Source organism: Tribolium madens, unplaced genomic scaffold (genome assembly GCF_015345945.1).
Source record: "Tribolium madens isolate multiple individuals breed KSU strain unplaced genomic scaffold, Tmad_KSU_1.1 Scaffold_96;HRSCAF=242;Tcas5.2_LG5, whole genome shotgun sequence".
NCBI classification, from domain to species: domain Eukaryota; kingdom Metazoa; phylum Arthropoda; class Insecta; order Coleoptera; family Tenebrionidae; genus Tribolium; species Tribolium madens.
In genome coordinates, this window is record NW_025401068.1 from 8,094,264 (window position 1) to 8,118,382 (window position 24,119).

Genomic DNA, 24,119 nt, shown 5'->3' on the forward strand with positions numbered 1-24,119 from the left:
TTAATTTTCTTTTATTGGAGGAGGGACCAAACCTGAGCTTTAAATAAATTTTCATGAATATTTAAACAGCCCAGCTTCCATATAAACTACAATTAAGTTAGATTAGTTTATCCGGATATATATTTCGATGCATTTTTTATTTTTTTAATATCAATAAAACATCTTATATGATACTTTTACGGTTTTCAATTAATAAATCGTAATTAGGCTGCTATTAATAAAAATTGACGAAAACAATTATTTTAACATTATCGGATTTTTTCGGAGCTTCATTAATAAATATTGATTGAAAAAAGATCTACACTCTGGGGTAAAAAACACACCATAGTGGAACTTCAGCACAAAGAATTTTAAATAGTATCGATTCAAGACAGTGTCAGGATTAATAATCCTGAAAAAAATCATGACACGGTGACTGTATAATAAAAAAAACAGATATGAAGAAAAATACATTCCCATCTTAATTGACTTATTCATCACAGCTGAACAAAGACTAATTTGGAAGTAAATTGAACGAGTTTTCGCTTTCCCCGAACTAAAATGTACTTTAAATATTACGAGATGACTATCGAAGAACATATTGACTGGTATACTTATTGCCAATAACTCAGAGAACACGTTTGCTTATTAAACAGTGACTGAAGTCTCGCATTTTAAAATATTCATCCGTTTTGATCTCATAATGCGAACCTAGAACATTGTCAACAACTGTTTTTGCGTGCTCTAGTTTTGGGAAATGGTTCAATGCTGAAATTTTTCTCGATAATTTGTCGTAATTGCCACTTTTGTTTCAAACATACAAATTGCCAAATCCAAATGTAAAGCGTCTTTACGTGAAAAATTAAACCTTTATCTTAATAGGGCGGAAACACAACACTTATTCATCGATAAAACCAATTATTGGTTGGCTTGAAGAATTTTTCAAATGCTGCAAAGCCAGTAATTTATCAAACGAAACAAAGTTGAGAACTTTTTTGTATAAAACACAATTCCATCAAATGCGGGCCAATTTAACAACCCATTTATTTGGAGTAAATATTCAGCGATTTATTTTGTGTYGCTAGAGCAATGCAAATATTTCAGGAGAATCCGTTTTATAAAAGCATTTTTATCCCGAGTTCAGGAATTATTCATCAAAAGCGTTTTGCAAGATTCATTAGGGACATGCGTTTTTTTTTCTCATTTAATAAAAAAGTTTATATTGTTATTGTTGATTGGAAGCAGCAAGTGGAAATTTTGAAAAGTTTGCGCTGCAGTATTGAAATTGTAAAAAGGGAATGCAAACTGTGAAACAGGATATGAAAAAATTGTGAGTGCTCATTTGGAACACAGTAGCCAAGCTTGAATCAAAAATTAAACAGCAAAATTAAAACACTGTTTTTTGCTAATTGTTTTTTATGTATTGTTCATATTTACATGTTTGCGTTTTACGAGTGGAGGCAAAATAAATGAATTATTTATTTATTAGGAGACTGTTATGAAACTATATGAAAGAGATTTTAATAATGAGAGCAAAAGATACGAGAATATAAATCTGTGTAATGGACTTTTTGGCTAACCCCATTATTAGCAGTAAATAATTTAAGTTTTTTGCTTTCCAAATTTGGATGTTACATAATCGACCCTTTTGTGGATATCAGCTGAGAGACTCTTTCTTGGGATTATCACTTAAAAAGAAATTGAAACCAAAGCTGCTAGCACTATTTTATTTCAAGACAATTAAAACGGTAGTTGTCAGAGAAATTTCGAATTTACTTACCTTTTTTAATTATAATTTACTCAATATCATAAATTTGAGAAGTTATAAAATGAAATCGACGCTATTTCTTGTCGTCAATATCATAATTAATGAAGACCTACTTCTCGAGGAACAAAAGTTCACTCCAAATAAGTAATCCTTTTCTAATTATTACGCGTTAAATCCCTTAACGGAGTTTCTGCTTTTATTTATCGGCATGTTTTACAGAATAATTGCATTTGTAATTTGAGACGCGTATTGTTAAAATATCTCGTTAAGATTAAAAACAGTTGTTGACGTTGACACCGTGCATAACATCCTGTTGAAGTCGCCTCACATTACGGGCAAATTCACGCCATGCATGCTCAAAAATTGTTATTCCGAGTTGTTTTCGGAGTGATAAAAAGCACCGCTTCTTTACCCTTGCCGAAGTCAGTTTAATAAGCTTATTAAAAATGAAGGCACGACTTCACCTTTACCGAGTTGTTTTCAATGATGAATTCTGAAAAAAAAAAATCCACAGAAAGCTATTCCGATCCATTTTGCCACTTGAAACGAATAATAAAACAAGCAAAGAGGTAATACTCGTATTGAAGAATCGCATTAAAATCGCTAAACGTCAATGATAGAGTATTTATTACAACTTGGCCGCTTTGAGTTGCTTTCCAAGTGATTCATTTCGTGTATCGTTGTGGGGAGTTGGATGGATTGAAAAAGTTAAAGTTTATCGTCCAGTTTCAACACTTCCAACTCCAAGTTCACAATTCACTCAAACCGAACTTCATTCCCAATCAGACGGCGATTTCCAAATAGTCTTTCTTCTTCTCTTTGTTGCTGCTTGAAGAAATGATTAATGACTCTAGCTTGCCACAGCAAATTAAAAGTTTATTCATAATAATATAAACATTTATGCGGGACCAAAATCGATTATTTTTGGTTATAATAGAGCTTTGAAAAAAACCCTGATTCAGCAGCATTCAACCCTCGCTACCGCTTAATTTAAAAATCACTTTTTGGAAAATCGTTTTGTGGTTGATGATATTGCGGTGTTAATAAATCGAAAATACAGTGAGTTTTCGAATCACGTATCAGGGCACCAGCTGCATGTATGTATGTCGAAAGCTCCAYTGCCATCTGCATTGCTAACAAAGCCTTAGAAGTGGTCAAAACGCCGCCTAATGAGACACACGTGCCCCACATTACCTGCTTTTATATTTCGCTCTTGATCGGTTCTGACATTTACCACTCATCCATATGCTCATAATACGAATCTATTCAACTGATACTGGGTTTATTTTTCAGCAAAAAAGGAAATTTCCTGGCGCAAAATTGGTTTGTTGTATACAAACAAAGAAAACGGTAGGGAAAGCATAATCTCAAACAGCTTCGTTTTATATGCTTATGCAATAGTCTTAAAACTATGAAATGWGGCACTAGTTGGTCGAAAAAGCATTTGCTGAATTAGATATTTTATGGCCTGGTTTCTTGGAGTGACTTAAAAATATATTTTCAAGTAGATATATTAAACAGTTGTTGCTCCACATCCTAAACGATTGGTTATAGATGAATTATAATTCAAGATAATTCAGAACTAATTTCACAATTAATACTAATAATAAAACAAATTCAGAATTAAATCAATTTTTTGAAGAAAAATAAAACACCGTTTTAAAATAAGAACAAAGACTTTGTATTTTTTCTTTTGGCTAAAGTTTCAGTCTTATTTTTATTATGTAATTTCCGTTAAAAATTTACTCTAAATATTTCCAATATTTTGTACTTAAAAATTCGATAGGTATGTGCTAAATTTCGAACTATGTTTCATCAATAAATTATTGCAGCAGTAAAGTGTTTAGCTGCAAGGCACTAAACCCTTTGGCGTAGATGTAATTGTGTTGGGTTCAGATTTACCAATAGACAAAACGGCGTTTCACGTATTGTAACTATTATTRGGAATTACCAAATGTTTACCGTGGGTGGGGGTTTTTGTATTGTTATGTTAGTCTAATCCAAATAAATGTCTCACAAAGGGAAACGGATCGAGTTAATAAAACCCAAATTGCTCCTAAGTAATCGAATTTATTTTCATTCGCTGTAAAGTGTGAATTATTGAGTCAATCTAGCTGTTAAAATTTGATTGCGTTTTCGGACAATGCAGCCACACAAGTTGGCATGTGAAAAATAAATAATCTGGCGATTACAAAATAATACATTTCGAGTTTTATGTAAACATATCAAGTTATATTCGGTAGCTGTAGGTCAATATTTATGCGGTTAATTGCACGACATTTGGAAAGATTACAGAAGGCGAATTGATAGAATGGCAACTACAACGACTAAATAAATAAACATTTCGCATATTGCGTCTGCAGCGTGTTTATGCAATTAGCACCAAGATGGGATTTGAATAAATATTATTCAAAGGATATTTGTGGTCCAACAATAAACCTGTTTGTTATAATTCATACCGTTTTCTTTAATCGTTGAAATGGAATTAATCGAATATTTTGTTTGATATTTGCAAAATTAATTTTTAACAATTGAATAGTTATTTGAGAAGCACGTCCTGTAAATTTTTCTTAAATAAATTTAAAATGATGAGACCCCTGAATTAGAAAGTTCGAAAAACTTCCAACTACTGCTAATTAGAAGATCATAAGATATGCTCAAATTACTGTAGCTACTCCCGAGCTTAGTGTTTATTACATTGTAAAAACTGCTAAGATGAAAATAGAAATTTTATTAAATTTAAATAAATGATCAGTTAAAAATTTTAAATGTAGATATGGACACCTATCAAGATAAATCTGTTAATGGTCGACTTCTTACTCAAATACTCATAAATAATGCAATTGGAGAAACATATGTTGCTGATACTGAGATAGTAAGTAGTAAGAAACTAAACTGTGACACTTTCCTAATATTTTAGAAAAGAATTTTAAACCAATTCAATCTCCAAAGCAGTGCTCCATAAATTCGGATTTAGTAACGGGGGTTTTAGATTTTACAAATACAAGGATTTGTTCATGACATGTATAAATCTCGGATTATGTTACATAGTCAGGAAACAAATTTCACTTAATAAACTTGTAGGGAGATATTTATTTTTTGGTGGAGCCGTTGCACATTTTCCAAAGTTTGTAATTACCTTGAACTGAGATATGCAACATAATATACACACGGGCGTAAAAGCTTTCTAGAAAAATATCCTGTATACAGAATACAGAATCTGGCTTTAATTGGTTATCCGTCATCACCACACTAAAACCTGTTAAAATTTAATTAGTTTTAGTTATCTCTGATTGTAACGTGTCAAATTTGAATATGACCAAACACAAATTGCAAATTCGTGCGAAACAATACACTTCTGATATTAACTCCACAACTAAATTATGTATGTGCATATTTATGGCACCACTCTGTATCCATGTAGAAAAATATTTATTCTGTGGTGCACAGAATAAAGCTCTGCAAATTTTGAAGTAAAGCTGTTTATTTTGTTTCAGCACGAAGATAGCGTAACCCAGGGACCAAGCCATGCATTTCGTTGTAAAACATTCAAGAAGCCGCGACCCTGCCATCTCTGCCACCAACCAATTCTCAACCAAGGATCTTGTTGCAGAGGTATATACATAGTATTTCGTACATTTTACAGCCCCGATGCTATCGTCCACCCATTCGGATTTTTATCATTTTAGTGTCTTTTTTTTCACGTTTATTCAGTTTATCATCGGGTGTAAAAGCAACAATAACTTTACCCACTTTACGTCCGGATATTAACCTGTCTGTTGAGATAGAGCGGACAAATTAAATAAAGCTCCGCTGGGAAAGCTGCGATGTTTTTGCCAATGAAACTGTTTGAATTTCGGATTTGCAAACACCAATAATGGAAAATGCGTGACAGCGCTTGCCAAGGCGTCACGCAAACCGACGAAACGGTTCTTGATTTTTGCAAAGACTCCACAACATGTACAAGTGACGTGGTGTTTTGTCCTGTCAGTTGGATATTTTAAAGAGTCATGTGCACGATTCGCAGTGTGAGGAGGATCTTTCTCATGCACTTTGTGATCATGCAACGAACAAGGACGAGAAAATTTATTTTTCTTTCGGAACTTTTCACATCGGAGCAAATAAATCTGGACGGCGGCATAATAGAAAGTCGGCTTTAAAAACGACAAAGGCTTGCGATTGTGTAGGTGTTTCCAATTATGCCTTTGAAGAAAAATAAGTACATTTAAACTGAGATTGGAATTTATGATTAATGAATTCGTGCGAATTAATTTGCTACGAAAGTTATGACGTTTGGCGTTTTGATAATTAAAAAGATATCAGGTGTGGAAATTAAATGATAAATTTGCATATCTATTGCACCGTCTCACTTCGAAATTAATTGAATTTTAATTGACAAGATCATTAGCCACTGTACCGACCATTTTTTTTCAAGATTTTAAACCTTTTGAATCGACAACATAAATATTGGATGCGATGTAATGATAATTTCATTAAACTAAAACGAGCTAATAAAATTGATAAATTTGTTACTCTCATAACTACTTGAGGGTATGATTCACATTGACAATGAAAGCTGTACATGTCCTTTTATAAAAGAGTCATAATGTTATGAATACTGTTATTCAAATGACAACCAAACATAAAACTGCAGATTTATTAAAATTAAGTCTCTTTATGGAAAATTATTTACTTGTTTGCTTGAAACGTGTAATAATAATTTAAATACAACGGCTATAAACTTTCACAACTCAAAAATGTAGGTATTCATTGCTGTAACTTTTTCTGGACATTTATATCTGGTTTACTTAATTTTACATTTATCTTAATTAATCGACAAACATGAAATATAACTGGTAACTATTTTTTAGAACACAAGTGATTAATTAAATTCATTTTTATCCACTAGCAAAATGTTGAACACGTGGGTGATAGGTGATAACCCAAGTAGTCTGGATAATAAGTCTTTAAAATCATTGAAAACTTAAGAAATACTAAAACTGCTTTTTTTAATTAGATATTTTTGGAATCGTTTGAAGTCATAAGTTTAGGACAGTGTTGATTTTTATTTATTAATTACAAAGAAATTGATCAAAAAAAAGTCTTAGCTGTACTTACTGAACGCTTGATATTGCTTGAATTTTTTAAATTGCCATAGGCAATTTAATGTGTTGCAGTCACTAGTGTATTATTACGTTTATTAGTAATACATTTTTAAGTATTATTATTTGCCATATTTAACATATTGCAAATCTCATTGAAAATTAGTATTTTATACTTTTAATCATTTACGGAATTCTAAAAGTTCTTTGTTGTTATGTATACATAATCAAATGAAACAAATAATGCATAATTAATCATCAATAAACAAATAAAATACCTCTTTCTATTTTTTCTTGACTGCAATAACAACAAAGTCTTCACCGCTTTTATTTATAGTTTATCAATTTGAAACATTTTCAAACTCAGTGAATAGCTTCATTATTCAAAAACATCTCCTATCAGTGACAAAAATGGCTGCCCTTTGACACTCGCAACATTTCAAACACATAAACGATAAAGCAATCCGATCCATATTCAGCTCCAGTAACTAAATTAATTATGAACGAAATTACTTACAGACACGATCAGACCCTATCCCGTAATGAATAAGAAGTAGAGTCATCTATAGATTTCAGTATAATGACAATACGAACATTATTCACAACTCTGAATGTTACATCGCTAGCAATTGAATGAGCAAACATTACATTATTCCACCGTCTCGGCGGTGGAACTAGAAATCTAATTACAGTAACAAAAATTAACCGAATCGTTCTGACACCCTCATCGTAAATCTCACGCAATTTACATAATTGCAGAATAACACATTTCCATAATGCACGTATCAAATATCACGTCCATTGTTATTGTGATTGGATAGTTTATGTTATTGAGACGCCATTGGCACAACTAGGACAATTTGAGGTGTGTTTGACATTGGGGAGTGTGAATTAGCATGATGAGGTTAAAATGCAACAAGGGTCAACGCTGTTTGTTGGAAAACCCATTGTCATAAAAATTACGCAATTGGAAAACACGAATTTTGTAATCTTTCATCTTTTTCAACAACTAATACATGTAAGAGAGCCCTCCAAGAGCCACCCGAGAGTAGTAATTTGTCATGTCTAATGTTTAGTTCTACATGACAAATTAACAGTCCTCCATCTCATAATTAAGCTCACTTTTCGCATCCTGAAATAACAACTCGTCCTTTGAGATTTGAACATGTCTCAAAAAATGCGGTTTATTTATTGTTTAAATCGCAATAAATTATTATTTATAAAGACAACTGATTCATTGGATAAATTGTGTCTCATTGAAAGCATAAATTTCCGACAAATTCAAAAGGTCAGAGGTCGAGTGACCATGAATCCAACCTAACTGATTTAATTAGATCAAAGCTGTGTTAATATATCACCATACATTTTCATGAAAGCTCGACCTCACCACTTTATTATGCTTTATCCACTATTATTTGAAACTTTTTTCTGTTTCAGTGTGTAAATACGTCTGTCACAAAGTTTGCGAAAGCAAGGTGAGTACAAAAAATTATTCTGCAATGATCGGTAATTAATTACACCTTCAATAGTTAAAAACCGACTTGAATGACAATCAATAATTTAAATATCCTGCTTGTCACATGCCTTACTTATGCATGAAAGGGGAATTAATGATTGATAAATACAGTTAGTTTAGATCCTTAATAATATATTCGAGCTTATGCCTTGACATTGTAAGCAAAGTAAATGTAATTTGCGACTGTAAATAGTCATGTCGGATGGCACTTCCGTATCTTATATTCAAATCGTAAAGACTGTTGAAATTTCTATTTGCATAGTAATAACACAGATATAGAAACCATTCGTGTTGTTATCATGTGGTTGCAGACTTCTGATTTATGTTTTAAATGTTGTTGAATTAAAACCGTATCTTTGAGTAATAAAAAACTGATGCCCCTCGTATAATCGGCAAAGCTCGTATCGTGACCGCTACAAGCAAGTCGCAAGGTAGGCAACCTTATTTACACGCTTGTGTTGCCATTGTAAATCCTCTAGGCGCGAAAAATCCGAAGTTTAAAAAATGTAAGCGATAAGAAACCGCCGTTTTTACTTAAAATGAAGGAAGTGTGTTGAAAGTATTACTTAAGTCATTAATTCAGCTCTCGGAAAGCTTATAATTGCGCGAAAATGCTCGCAGGCTCTGTATATAAAAGTATTTGAAGAAGTGTGAGATAAAACATCAGATAAGAGTCATGTAATTATCATTGCATTGGCTTTGTTGTGAAGATGAATTAGCGAGTGGCGAGTTTCCTGCTGCGACCTTCCGTCGACCGAGGCAGACAGCTTGGCATTGTCAGCGCAAAAACTGGAAGCTGCGGCGTGTTATTACCTAATAAGTGCTTTAGGTAAACTCAGGATATTGACTTTTGCGCGAAATGGCGTATCGAAAATGCGATGGGCTCGTCGGAATGATGCTTATCCAAACATGGGCGAAATTTCGCCGGGAGCCGGTTTTCGATTTTTGATCGGGGGCTGAAATGGAGTGGTACACCCAGCGGTTTGTAGTTATTAAAGTTCAACCACACTCATTGTTCTAAAAATATTTACCGGGTAAATATTGGCGTAATTTGCTCACAAAGAACCAAAGTTGATTCAGACGCACAAAGATCATAAAATCGCGGATATTTACGGAGCTTCAATGGGAAATTGGCTCTAACTGTACAAAGGTTAGGAAAAATCGCAATGATGACCATTATCGGCAATTTGAAAAGTTGCGGATGGAACCTAGCCGTTGATGCAATAACAGACGTGCTTCCATGGCTTGAAAAATGTCTAAACGGGGATTATTTTGTGATGACCCGCAAATTTATCTTGATTTATTTATCCCTAAATTACAGATATTACAGTTGTGACAGTTGAAGCATAAGAGCTTTTAGAAATGACCCACGTCCTTTTATGTTGAAGTCATTGTGTTTTTAATGATCGAATCAATTTTATACACGTTCTAAATTTAACTGTCTACTTCCTCTGGGTTAATTACTGCAGGAAAAAAGTCCTCATTCAAATTATTTCCAAAGTTTTTCTGTCTAATTAACTTGCTGTTAACTAAATGTATATCTTTACTTCACTCTTTTAATTTAATTTATTCATCTAATATAATTAATTGTTCAAATTACAAATACAGAGTGTCTGGAATGTCGCACACCTCCGTAACACTGTATCATCGGGCGGTGTCCTAGACAACAAGAAAAATGTTTAAAAAAATCTCTCCATAAAAATTTCGAAGTTATGGGAGTTTAAATTTTGCACTTTAGCTCCATTTCTTTCTGTTGGAAAAATAATTTTGCAAGTTTTTTTGCTACAGACTATTGGAAGAGGAAACAAGGAAGCTGTATCGTAAGTGGTAACTCTGTTTAATGTTATTTGTGGCTTTTATTGGCAAATTTGTACCTTTACTAAATAATTAAAAAAAAAACAAATACAAAATCATCAGTGTCATTAAATAGACATAAAAAAATGTCAAATGTCAAAAAATAAATGTCAAAATTTTTGACAGATTTTTTAAACATTTTTTCAGTACTCTGGGAGACTACCCAATTACTCCCCTTCAAGGAGATGCCCGATTTTACGGACAGCCTGTATAGTACGGCCTAAATTTGAAGACTTGGGATGGTTATGAGAAATATTTATTGAGCTTCAGAAAGCATTGTGGAGTAGCAAGCCATCTGAGGACCACTTGGATGGATGTGGGAGGACCAAAATTTTGCCTAAGTTTCTAAAATTATGATGAAAATTCGCAATACAGTTTCAAGTGTTGTTTTTTTTTATAATGTGTGACATCAGGTTTAGGAATGTGATAACTATTCGATAATGTGTTACCATTGATTAGATCTTTTTTGACAAAATATCTAAGCAATTCTTGTCAAAATTTTTGGCGTAATAAATGAGATTTTCTCATCTCTCGTTGGAGTCACCTCTTGTGCTCCGACCGGCATACGGTCTCATAACTCCAAGCTACAAAGCCGCTATACACATACTCGAATCATAATAAAGATGGAGATTAACGATAAGCAATATGGAACATGATAACAGTCTCTCCTGCGACCTGCGATATTGTACCACCCAGAGTTGGCACACAGCTTTCGTTGGTTTCGCTCGTCGTATCGTGAACCTGTTAGTGGCTTTGTGGTTTATTGGTGGATGAGGACTTGTGTTCATTGTTCCAGTAAGTGGAAAGACTGAGGTGCAAAGGTGACAAATCCAAAAGAATCATGATAGTGGTTTAATGGTTGTGTTGGTGCGGTGACAATGGATCATGAAATAGGCGTAAGAATTCATTTCCACATTTTCGCGAAAATAAACCGGCCCATGGTCAGGTCTTTTTTTAAATTGATCAAGCGGCCAAGACTGTGATTCATTAAACATATTTCTTTGGCCAGCATCACGCGAATCTTCTAAACGTGACCATCGCGATTGAGCAAAGTTTCTTCTAAGGACGTTGAGAAATGCCGGTCGAGAATTCCGCAAATACAATTCTAGTGTTGCAAAGAAAAGATCATAAATGCTGCGCGGTCACGCCGCACTCCCAAGGCTAACCTGGCTATTAATTTTGGTTAATCTGGAGATCGTCCAGTTGCGGCCAGGAATGTTTTCCTCTCTGGTTCATGGTTACGATCGTACGCAAGATAAGCTTACTCATTATAGTACACTTGCAAATTTATTTCACTTTCTGTGTCTACAGTTTCTTCGAATGATGCTAAATTGCATAACGTCTTAACCATCAGTTTACGCGGTGGCATTGTGTAGCTTTCTTAGAAGTTGTCAGGAAACGTGAAAGAGAAACATTTGCTCTGCAAATATTAACTACACACCAAAAACACCTTTTTGCCTTCTAATGCAACCATACTAAATCGTTAGATTTTATTATACAGCGTAATTCTATTGTTATAGCTTTTTCTATGAGGAAATGTTGAGCAAGAGTTGCTTTTATTAAAGAAAAAAGTGACACAATAAACAAAATATTTTCGACGAAAAAAGAGTATTAGAAAAGACAGTATTTCAGTAAAAGCTTTTTGTGAAAACGGATATGAAACCGAAAATAATCGAATGTCGTGTCAGTTAGTTATCCTGGATCTTTTTATTCACTACAAGCACTGTAATTGTAATGTCATTAATCATGTACCCACAGTCAAGTACAAATAGGGAAAAATACCACAATAAATCACGYTATAAATTAGAATGATGGTAGATCGCATTACTGATAAATACATGATATTGATCAGCAGTTTCATTGACAATAGTTAGAGACACACATAATTGACATTCAAGGTTCCTTTCAATAAACTAAAAACATAACTCTTTTTGGCCACCTGACCAAAGAAAGCTTTTACCAGATCAACACGAATTGCGGGTGAATAAGTCTCCAAACAAGATGAAAATTCGCTAAAAGGAACTTACTGTGTTACCTCTTTGATTTATGGCTGCACAGTTTACGTTAATTTAATTAAATGTATCTTATTTTAATCAGTATACGTGATCGTACATCCTACATAATGGGTTCTAGTGCATAAATGGGTATAATGCAGTGATGATTATTTATGGAGTTATTTGTGGAATAATTATATACACCCGGAAGGTTACTTTTGACCTCCGCATTTCTAAAATTTTCATGAGAACTGATTAAATGCAAAATTAATTTATACACCATCTGACATTCCGCAATTTATGAAAAATTGCTCACATTGAAAGTAGTGTAGAATTTTATTTGTGAAATTTTTGTCAAAATGTTGACACCTCAGTGTGAAAAACAACAATTAGTAATTAGAAATCACGATAATTATTTCGTTAGTTACATTGTTAGCTAATTTTTTTGGTTCACTGAACACTTCTAATGCAGTAAAAATCCGGTAACCATTCTCTCAAAGGTTGCTAAATCCTGAAGCAATTTAAGACGACCATTCACATATTTGTAAAGCATAAATAATCAACCTGAATCTCCGCAAAAATTATAATTGTTTTCTCAAAGAGATCGTAGGTGAAGCTTCTTCAAGATTCTTTGTTGCATGTCAATTACAATTACGCAAAATAGTATGATTTTCAAACATTTACATTCATCTTTTAAAATATACAAAGATTCTGTTAGGAATTTTGTCAACGCAATAAGATTTATAATTCCGGGCTAAAATAAGAAATTGTTTCCGTTCCGTTCATGATGTGGAAGTCATGCAAATATTGTGTTTGGTTTGGGAGTCACATTCCAGCAATCCCCGATGGGTTAAAAATACTCAAACTTGTTTGCCATTTGCGGTTTGAATGTGATTTTCCTTTAATTAAAATCTAAAAATAACTTACCTCTCTGCAGAAACAATAGTACCACACTTGTATGTCGAATCGGCTTTATTGTAAATTCTCGATTTATCCTCGAGTGTTGCAAAGCTCGACAATGCAACCGGTGTAAAAATGAAGAATTACCAGATGAGTATGGGTTTATTTTGGTTGGTGTTATGTCGAGCACGTGCGGAACGCGATGTTCATAACGTATCCTGTATTTACTCTATAGTGAGTTTTTTATCTCCATCAACGGCTTTATTTGGATTATCTTACGTGGACTTGGAGTTATCAGTTTGTATTCCGGGAATTAAAGCCACATATCTTGTCACAATAAAACACTCCTCGCGCTTCTTGCCAGTTCAAATTCATTTCTTAACACGCATTCAACTTCTTTGTTTCAGAAACAGCCCATGGGTTGAAATTTTATTAATTTGGCATTCTCCTAAGATGAATCAAGGCGATTTAATTGATATTTAATCACAGATCAGCGTTTATTAAACCGTACCGTTATTTAAATTTAAATATTAGAACACCGCCCACAAATTACATTCTTTCGTTTCTACGCGCATTTCTACTCACGTTTGAGACCTACGCTCCGTCATAAAAAATAAATCACTCGGTACACTCGTTGGAAATAATCTAATTGATTTTTCAAGGATAATCATCTCCTGAAATTAATTTCCTATACGTTATCCTTGATTTACGAACCACTTGCGTGAGATTCTTCCGGTTTTTCCGGGTATTTTGCAGAAATGGCTTTACCGATAAAACCCATCACAAATTCCATTACCCGATTTTATTGTTTATTTAATGGGGGCATAAACGATTTATGGAATATTGCAACTGATTTATTGTAACGATTCCTGACACTTTTTCACTATACATGAAACAGGATGTAACTTCTACGATATAAACTTCCGTAATTTCTCGGCTCCGTAGGGTCTAAAAGCGTGTGCACATAATTTTACTCAAACATTTTCGTTCGTACGCATTTTTATTTTGAAACGCAAAAACTCTTYCCAGTGGGGTCTAAATTGGTTGGTTTAATTTAACAAAAATTTGAAACGTTTCCAGTTATCGAAAAACTTCGAAATTAAAAAAGCGAGTATATAAGTCTCAAGTGTACAACCAAAGACGACAACAATTTTTAAATAGTGATTCAAGGTAAGTTTTTGATTATATTACCTTGACTTTGATAGGACTAACCTTTCCCTCTAAAATTCCTGTTCCCTTCTATCCCTTGGAGGTTATCTTCGTCGTTATCTTTTGAAACTGCTTCATAGTTCATATAGTAAACTGTGGCAGCTGTGAATATAGACCAAATTTCTACGTTCAGAGATTACAAAATTCTCCCAGCGATTTAACATAAATTGAATGAAGCAAAATTTCTTGCGACGAGTTTGGAATTTGTTAATTTATTCCAATTTGTTTAAAAATTGAAATATCTTTCCAGAAGYCGTATATTGTGGCTGATATATTATCATATTAAAGTATACTTTCTGCATGTCGGTAAGCAGTTTTAATGCCTCGATAATTGCAAATAATGTCCATAAAAGGCAAGTTGCGACATTCGATGCCTATTTTCCCGTACGGCTAGACTCTGTCCTGTGATAATAATTTATTCATTCGGGCCAAGTCCGAATAATTCAGCAAACGATAAAAAACAACATTCAAATAAACATTCCCCTAATCAGCGTTATCATTTTAAATAGCAATATTTACCATTATTTTTATCATAATTAAGTTTAAAATTGGTCACCATAAATAACTAACCTTCAGTACATAAATTTTCATTAAACCGCAAGCCTCGCGATGAATTTATTGACGGCGTTATCCTCGAAGGTTCCGCTCGTACCACTTCCACCAACGCTTCTAATCTAAATTGTTAAACTCTTCAAAACGGTCCTCTTTTCCACGYTACTGTACCCAACATAAACATAAACACGGCGTGGTGGCACGGAGATCCCATGCAAAATGCAGTCTCAGTAGTTTAGTTAATATGAGGTCGGTTGGTAGTGTTTTCCAGTGCTGTGCCTCCGGAACGTGCAATTGTAATAAATAAAGCGATCGGATCAACCGCCTTCGACACGATTTGTACTGCTTATTTAGCAGGATTAGGTCAGTCGCCCGGAGATATGGTGTTGGTTGAGTGAGCTAAGCGTGGTCCTGGACCGCATCRACAGGAATTGCACCATCAAAAGTGTCAGCTTTCTTCGGAGACAGCGCGAAAAAAGTTGGTTAATACTTGTAGTCACCTTTCGGTGTTAAAAGTGTTGACAATTACGGCTGCTTACATCAGAACACAAACATTAAATATTAAACGATCAAATAGGTTCGTTGTTGCGGGAAAAACTTATCTGCATCTGTGATAAAACCTAGGCAAATATTTGAAGATGGTGGCGGGGGGAAAACCCAAATCATTGTGCAAAAATAGTGAAAAGTGAAAATGCCGGCAACGGAACAAATTACAATTACTAAAGAAGAAAGAGAAAGAATCAAAAAGGTAACATTAAAAGAAGTGTTGGGGCAATTATCACTCGGGAAAATTGGCCACGATGACATTGAGGTCAAGTCCATTAAGTCATCCATATTATTCACCGACAATATAGGTCATTAGAGATGTACGTTGAATCTCACGAATTGATAAATTAAGCAACTCGTCAATTTTTGATCCGGTGTTATCGCTCATGTTAATAACTTTACACATTTTCAAGGTTTAAAAATGTAACAGTGTCTGTAAACAAATTGTTGTTTAAAAATAATCACAACAGATGCTCCCTCTGAGTGCGATTCACCCATTTGTATATTTTATTAACAAAGAAAAACTTTGCACATGGCTTTATATGTATTCGCTCAAATATACAAACCTGGTGTCTTCAACGAAAATTAATAACAAGGGATGTTATTTCAATGGTCGTTAAACAGGAACAAGACTTACACATTAACTAACATCCTTGAACTGTGCTGTAAACCCGATATTTTATTTTATTGCACACGTGTAATTTTGGACTAGGAAGCATCACTGAACCCTCAATGTTTCATTGTTGCTCTTAAAAACACTTCCTGTGTTGTGATTTAATCAATTTAGTGTAATTAGTCGATTATCATAAATCTCTTGGGTGGTCACTACGTGCCAACATCCGATTATTACAATTTTAGGGTGTGGATTTAATTGCTTTAATTATTTTTAGATTTAGTTTGTAATAGCTAATTTAAAAGTGTGCATCAGATGCCTTCCGGGTTTTACAGTGATCTTATCTCTCCCTCCAAGCTCGTAGCTATTGTCATGTCCGAAGTTTTGTAATGTTTATCGGTTTTACATATTCATGGGAAATGATTTAAATTTATAATTTGGAAATTCGGTAATAGAATTTGAGTGCAGATATCTTAATCACGTCGCTTGTCTTTATTGTGAATCTGGGTACGTGAAGAATTTGCCAATTAGTAGGTAAATATTGTATAATAAATTAAAGACAATAAAATGAAATGTAGCAATGTTTGCGACTCATGTAAAAGTCTGAAGTTTGGTAACAATTTAAGTAAATATTTTTCATAAAAAATTAGAAAATTAGAGAAAGTGATGTGTAACTAATGAAGATTTTTACCTCTAATCTTTAAAATAACTGTTATTTTTCCCACCATTGAGGTTTAATAGTAATAACKGTGTGAAGTAGGCGTTTAAGATCTACTTGATTTGTCATTTTAAATTAACTATTTTCTGCACGACTTCATGCGAGTTAAAAAAACTATGTACTGTTTCTATTTTTAAAAGGCTTTAAAATATTAGGTAAAATTACAACTATACTGTTTTTACTTTGTACATACATCGTTACACTCGTGGTTTAATCGGTGAAATAATGCGTCCGATTTACACTCAAACTCGTAGAATAAATAACTTATCTGGTTTTAATAAATTAAACATCGTGACAGCACTTCAACTTTAATTTATAAAAAGTCAAACTTTGGTGAATTTGGTAAGATTTACTAAAATGTTTATCAATAGCGGAAAGACCGACATGATACTCATTTATGAAGAATGTTTAGAAAAATAGACGGGTCCGAGTAAACTTTGTCAAAAATAAAAATACGATTACTATGTTTAATTAATTGAAATCAAATAGCTATTTTCATATTCCATGTTATCTTTGAAATATAATYTTAGTTGCTTTAAAAAAAAATTCAGGCTCATTATTACTTGTGGAACAGCCTGTATAAACATTTTGTCKAAATATGCTTTTGTTTTTATTTAGAAATTTTATCTTTGTCGAATGAAAGTTAAACATATGTTTTTAATTATGTTTTATTTATACGAGAATTTTTCAATTTACGACAATAAATTAATAGAGATCAAAGCTTTATCACTACAAASCATTAAGTTTTGTAGGTACCTAGTAAGTTTCACGAAAGCTGTTTTTTATACAAATAGAACTTATCATTCTATACTATCTATACATGTTTAGGTTTTAAATTTAATAATTTAAAAATTGGAGTAGATTAGTTTTATGTGCTTTTACAGTATTTCGCATGAGCTGAAAAGGTAAATGTACACACAATAAACATTAATTACGTGCTAAATCACGCATAGTCGACAAAACGTTAAAGTTTTTTCCAGATAAATAGCACTAAACAATTGTAAAAACCGAAATGTGTTATTATTTGAAAAGAAATATACAAGGGTTCCAGAACTAGCKCCTTAGAGAAAAATGTCAAGATCCGGCGACAACAATTTAGCAAAAAAGACAAACAAAGAAATTACTTTTGCTTCCACAACAAAGTAGTCTTTTAAATTCAACAATTCCAGAAGCGCAGCTCGTGGTTTTACCAATCTGTTACAAAAAGTCTGGCTTACTGTAATTTTGCCATTTTATAYTTGTCTGTAATAACAATTTAAACTTATTTTTATTTAAATTAAAATAAACTTGTGTAGTTTTTGAGTTATAATAATAAAACCAAAAATAGCAAAATGTCATTCTGGTTATTTTTATAATCAAAATTTTATCTACCTAGACGACCATGAACAGCGATTATTTTCATTAACATTCATCAACGAATGAATATACTAACACTACAAAAATTACATCAATGAATAATCACAATGTTAATTTTTTATCATTACCTATGAAGTTTTTGAAAACATTTTTTTAACTACTAGCTTTACATCACTAATATAACAAGCGTAGCCATTCATGACGCAGATAACTCAGGCAGTACAAAAATACGGAGTAGTTCATCTAATTATTCATGAGGCGTAATTACATAATCGCTTCTTAATTATTTATTATTAATTTTAACGATCGCCTTGACACTATAATTGCAAACTAGACGTGACGTAAATAACTTCTGACCAAACTAGTGTTAGTTAACATTAAAACGTTTTTTTCGGAAATGCAAGATGATACCAAATATATGAACAAGGCCGAATTAATATTTTTTGGTGTGGGAAAGAGTAGGTCAAGCACCACACACACAATCTGCTTTCATCAATATAATTCACACTTCGTTCAGTGAAGTCATGTTGTGTATACCAGGGTTTTAGTGCTTCAATAAATTTCAATTAAAATTCAATTAATCATAGGGTCCGTGAAACGATATTTTAATGTAGATCCTTCACGAATCATCTATAATTTAATTCATCACAAGCTTCTACTCGTGTTCTGCATAAAATTCGATTTCGTTTCATCTCTGTAAACATGGTKCGTGTACTGGTTTATATACGCGAAGCGCAGAAATTTCTCGTTCTTTGTCGGCAAAAGCTTCATGTTTTGCGTATAAAGACTGCAGGAATTAAATGTGTATTCTCCGAAAACGTGAGCGAACTGTTAAGCCACCACATGTTGGTCGCATTCAACGTTTTATACAGAATAAATTTCAACAATCATTGGACGATTTAAAACACATGTCTGAATTAGCACGAGCTTCACGTCGCACAAGTGTTTATGACTTAATAAAACCGTTCGAGCTGAAATCTTTATAGACACGCCATCAGCGAAACCTTTTCAGAAGTTGAGGAGTTCTTGCGGCGATGTACTTTGCCACACTTGTTAAAGTAATTGACCGGAAACTTTGTTCTGAAATTTGTGAAAGCTCGCTTTGTAAAGTAAATGAATCGTTTAACGTTAAATTACAGGAACGAAACTAGCTTTTTTTGATTTGGGATTATGGCACGTTTGTTGTGTTATTGGGTGGTTCAACGTTTTCAGATTTTCACAGAAAAGTTAGATTTATTGATGGAACGTGGCGATGTAACGCAATGGCTTGAATCAAAATGAATAACACTCTTTGTTCCAAATGAAATAGTTGTTCATTGTGAACGGTTTATTGGCGACAATAATGTTAAAAACAACGGTACAGAGGGAAATTTTACCTATTTAATTTCAGTATAATCAAATTTAATTCCCTATTGTTAATAGAGTCTACCTGTAATTTTCCATCTGTCATTTAAACTATAAAATAAAAAGTACTTTTTTATTTTAATAATATCTTATTTCAAATCAATATTTGAAACAAGATATTACCTTTACCCTTTGATTACTTTATTTTCACTCTACTATCCGAATTATTTGTTAAAGATATTTGTCAATAAAAAAGTTTAGAAATTCTATTAGGATTTTTAAAATGAAATGCCATGATTTTCTCGTATGTTCATACTTTCATACCTAATTCACAAAAAAAATTGAAGGTTAATGGATATGATGTACTTTCCCAATGATAATTTAATAAGATAAATATTCTCATTGTATTTGAATTATTGTATATATGACTATAATTATCTTTATGTACTGATGCTTTCTAAATCTAAAAAATAAAAGGAAAATGATGACATTAATCTAACGGAAAACTGATCTTTTATATTGGAAGAGAAATTTTTTTTTGCTTTTAAGTTTAACTGACACAAAACACGCAAAACCTAGTTTATAGGTAGATGATTAATATATTATTATAAATTAATGTATTGATTGTAGGTTAATTTAATTTGMGATGAAAGGAAGGAGAAAGGGCTGTACAGACTAATGTGCAGGCCGGTGCATTTCTTATTTCCTGTAGAAACATAAATTACAACTCGATCAGAGTTTTGAATAAAGATTTGGTTTCWAATCTGAAYAATGAAAATGTGTATTTTGAAATTGTTTCTTTGAGAATTTGGACATATGAATATGAATTTTTAAGTTGTAATTATTTTAATTTTTTAATGCAGTTAATTTTTGTTAGAACTGCGTAGTATCTGATTATTTAAAAATAATTTGAATGGTTTTAAAATGGCATGCTTTTGTATAGTTGATAAGGATTATGCTTCTACAAACAAAGCAGCAATACGATTATAGTTTTTATTTTTTATACTGGTATAATTTTGGTTATATTTACCTTTGTTTATTGATTATGCAGACGTAATGCACCCAGTGCGAAGTTTATAATTGCGAAACCTACCCATAAATAGCAGAATTTTTAATGACAGAATAAGTATGTAATGAGCAACACAACACATATTACAGACATCTCCACTATATATCTTAAAACGAACAGAAACGTGAGCTAATTCAGGCGGTTTTACTTATTAAATGACATCGTKGATTATAGATACGCGTATAAATAACACCGAGCTTTCAATTTGAAAAAAAATCTTACATACTTTAGCACCAAAAAGTAGTTGACACTTATCATTTTGTTTATAGACACAGAGATATTGACCGAAATTTTTCAGGAAGCTGTTCAGAGGTACACGGATACGAGTTGGCAGATACATCGACAAAGCAAGAAAAAACCTACCACTATTACGATTAAAACTCCCTCCAAAGACGATGACGAAARTAAAACTATTAAAGGTAACGGAGTCACACCGAATGGCAACGTTAACGTTCCCGAAAGACCCGAATCACGACAACTTGTACAAATTGAAACGGTCGAAGTTACGTACGAACCGGTGAAAAGCCAAATTGAAGTAGTTTTGGTAAGAAAAGAGTTATATTGTCACTAACAAGAATTTAATGACTAACATCACGAATTGTGTGCTCGTCACTGTAACTACAATAACTGCACGTTAGATTAGAAAAATGACATTACTCTTTCTAGAGCTTGGAACTTTAGCAAAACTCGTTTATTGAAACACTATCTAAACATATTGTTGATATTGATTTAATTAGGCCATCAAGTTTCTTGAGCTCTTTTARTTGAAGAGCTTAATAGTTTTTGGTGTAAAAAATAATTACCTTTTGAACTTGATGACAGGTAGATGAAATAAAAAGACTGTAATACCTACTGAAATACTCGTGTAAAATAAGATTAATGATTTCCTTCTTATTTCCGTTAGAAAGATGCTTCGTTGGATTAGATTTCAAAAATACGCAATAAATCAGGAATTAGATTTAAAAGTCTGTCTCGCTGAAGCAATATGTGGAGATTCAATAATCTTGCTTTTTGCCATATATAGCAAATTGTTTCACTATTGAGTAATCCAAGATTGAACATTTTATTTAATTTTCATGAGGAATGAGATTTTCACTTGTCACTTACTTTTTCACACATATTTTAATTTGGGTATTGGGTTATAAAAACTGTATATTTATCCAACATGCTTTCACAACATCATAAACTACTGCTACGTTTCAGAGTTAACCAAAAATTTGTTATTTCTTTTTTCTTTATACAAAATTTATCTTTGGAAACTTTAGACGTTCATAAAACCAACAATTTTTAGAAATGGTGGCCCTGATTCTCAAAATATTGCAATACTGTAAAACTAAGAATAGCAGAATATCTATCAACAACCTGTAACTGGTTTATTATCTTCTGAAATTATATCTTGACGGAGATGCTCAATTTTATAGTCTCACGATTCGTATTTTATTTTTCTCTGACTTTATAAATTCAACAGGATAAAGTTTTCAGAGTTCTAACTTTCATGTGAACTTTCGGCAGTCGTTGATCATCGACCACTCTCATCCTTCTCGCTTTTCATATGATAAAAGAACTGTAAATATCTTACATGGGTGTCCCACATATTTTAAACTAAAACAAACTTCAAATATGACATTCCTTGAGGCAAAAATGTGACAATCACCTGGATTTTTTTTTAACATCATGCTATGTCCTGTAATAAACTATTTAAATCTGCTAACAATAAACATGAGTTAAYTCTGTAAATAATTGTGAAATAAATTATACAGAAAACGTGGTATGTATTATAATATTTATACAATTCTAAGACATCAGTTTTCATTTTAAGCATTTTCTACGACTTTACCGATAAAGATAAAACGGATTTCACTTTTTCCATAACTAGAAATTTTAGCTAAATTAARGAAGTTTCCATATTTGCCAGACTTGAAACTGGAAGTGAGCTGAGTGTTTTCTACAATTTTGCTTTCTCGCTCAAACATCCGTTCTATAAATACAAATCTTCATATTTGTTACATGTTGATCCTTTTGTCACTTGTAAAAAACAGATTAATTGTGAAGTTTCTGCCCAGTCACTGTCACTTTTTATAATCCTGCTTTATCCTGAAGGATAACTCTTATCTTTTTTGTGTTGTTTACAACATTCTATTGTGAAACGAAGTGTGTTTCCAGAGATTATCCTTGAGGAAATGGCTGCAGTAAAAAATCTGAAATATTTATTCACTGTTGATCTGTATTGCAGTAAACGGTGACTTTGCTTAAAACAGGTGTATAAACGTACGACACCGACCTTGAATATGATMTTTTCTTTCAATTATCATTATTAAAATTGCTCATGCAATACCCACACGAACGACACCTGTACGTTTTGTGTAGATTACAATTTATTACAGATAAAGGTGTGTAATCACGAAACAAGATGTTGTAGAGCGGAAGTATCCAGTCGATATCCGGACAGGACCGCGCCCCCGGCCTTGTAGGTCAGTTATATAACCATCAAAATGGGTTAGTAGCCACTTTGCTAATAAAGGTCAATAGAATTATGCAGTTAATGCGCTAATGTTTAGGCTTCCAAGTAAGGCTTCTCAATTTCAGCGAAATGAAATTGTTTCATATGAGGCTAGTTTTCTGATTCTGGCCACGTTTGAGGCGAACCAAATTAATTTTTAAACAATTCTGTCGAAGGTTGTAAACGTGCTTTCCTTAGGGAATTGTGAGCTCAAACCCTAAGGGGTTGAAATACTAGACATTTTTTTTCCTGCATTGTCATTATGATTTGGCTTTCTCAGGCTTTAAAAGGATTCGTTAGAGTTGGGTAAATAGTCGTAAAAATTCAAAGTTTTGAAAGTCATTCTGCTCTGCTCGTTGTTTCCAAGCACTATTAAGTTAACAAGCATTTATTTGTGGCGTATTTTATCACCAATAAAATATTACAAAAAATATTGTGTGTTAGGGTGATAATAATAATTGGAAAGCAGAGTTACGATGTTGTGAAGTTGCGTATTTGTAAGTTCTGAGGATTCAGTATTGATCTATTGAGACGTATAAATGTGAGAATGGCAAACAAGAAACTAATGAGAAAATACAAAATCATAAGTTTTATGAGTACTAAAAACATAATTGTAATTTATATAACAGGCAGAATAAGATAATAATTTATTTTACATTGAGTTGGAGAAAATCAACAACTGGAGTGCAATAATAATAAAGCTAACAAATTTGCAATTCTGTGCACGACATATTGGATGTTGTGTTAATTAGAGTTTGGGTCAAATTTGAATAATTCATAGTAAGCATGTATTGGTCTAATCCTGGTTGTATATTAATTGACTTTTGGGGAAGGAAAAAACTTAATAGCTTTATTTCCATCAAATATAATATGTATTTCCTCTTCCAAAAGCTTAGGTTGATAAAGAGAACAACGTGTCTACCATCCTATCCACATATGTTTTTTTAAAGTTTTCTCTTCACACAATCACAGACAACAAATAAAAACTTCTCTTGCATCCAAGCGTAATAAATCTTGATTGATCACATATCCGATCTAAATAAATTAATAATACGAATAAATTAGTATAAATAACAAGTTTTGTTTCTTTTATCACCAT

General features: G+C 32.7%; 1 protein-coding gene across 8 annotated transcripts in view; it reads left to right on the forward strand.

The window, feature by feature from the left end:
* LOC123013852 (tensin-1) overlaps positions 1–24,119 on the forward strand; it is an 81,051-nt gene that overhangs the window by 29,063 nt on the left and 27,869 nt on the right. For 4 of the 8 annotated variants that reach the window (XM_044412692.1, XM_044412693.1, XM_044412694.1 and 1 more), the window contains exons 2-4: positions 5,245–5,362; positions 8,287–8,324; positions 20,819–21,064. In XM_044412692.1, coding sequence (XP_044268627.1) covers positions 5,245–5,362; positions 8,287–8,324; positions 20,819–21,064 — 402 coding nt within the window. Of the gene's footprint in view, positions 1–5,244; positions 5,363–8,286; positions 8,325–10,952; positions 11,116–15,092; positions 15,623–20,818; positions 21,065–24,119 lie in introns of those variants that run through there. The other 4 variants (XM_044412697.1, XM_044412696.1, XM_044412695.1 and 1 more) reach the window with 4 other exon arrangements.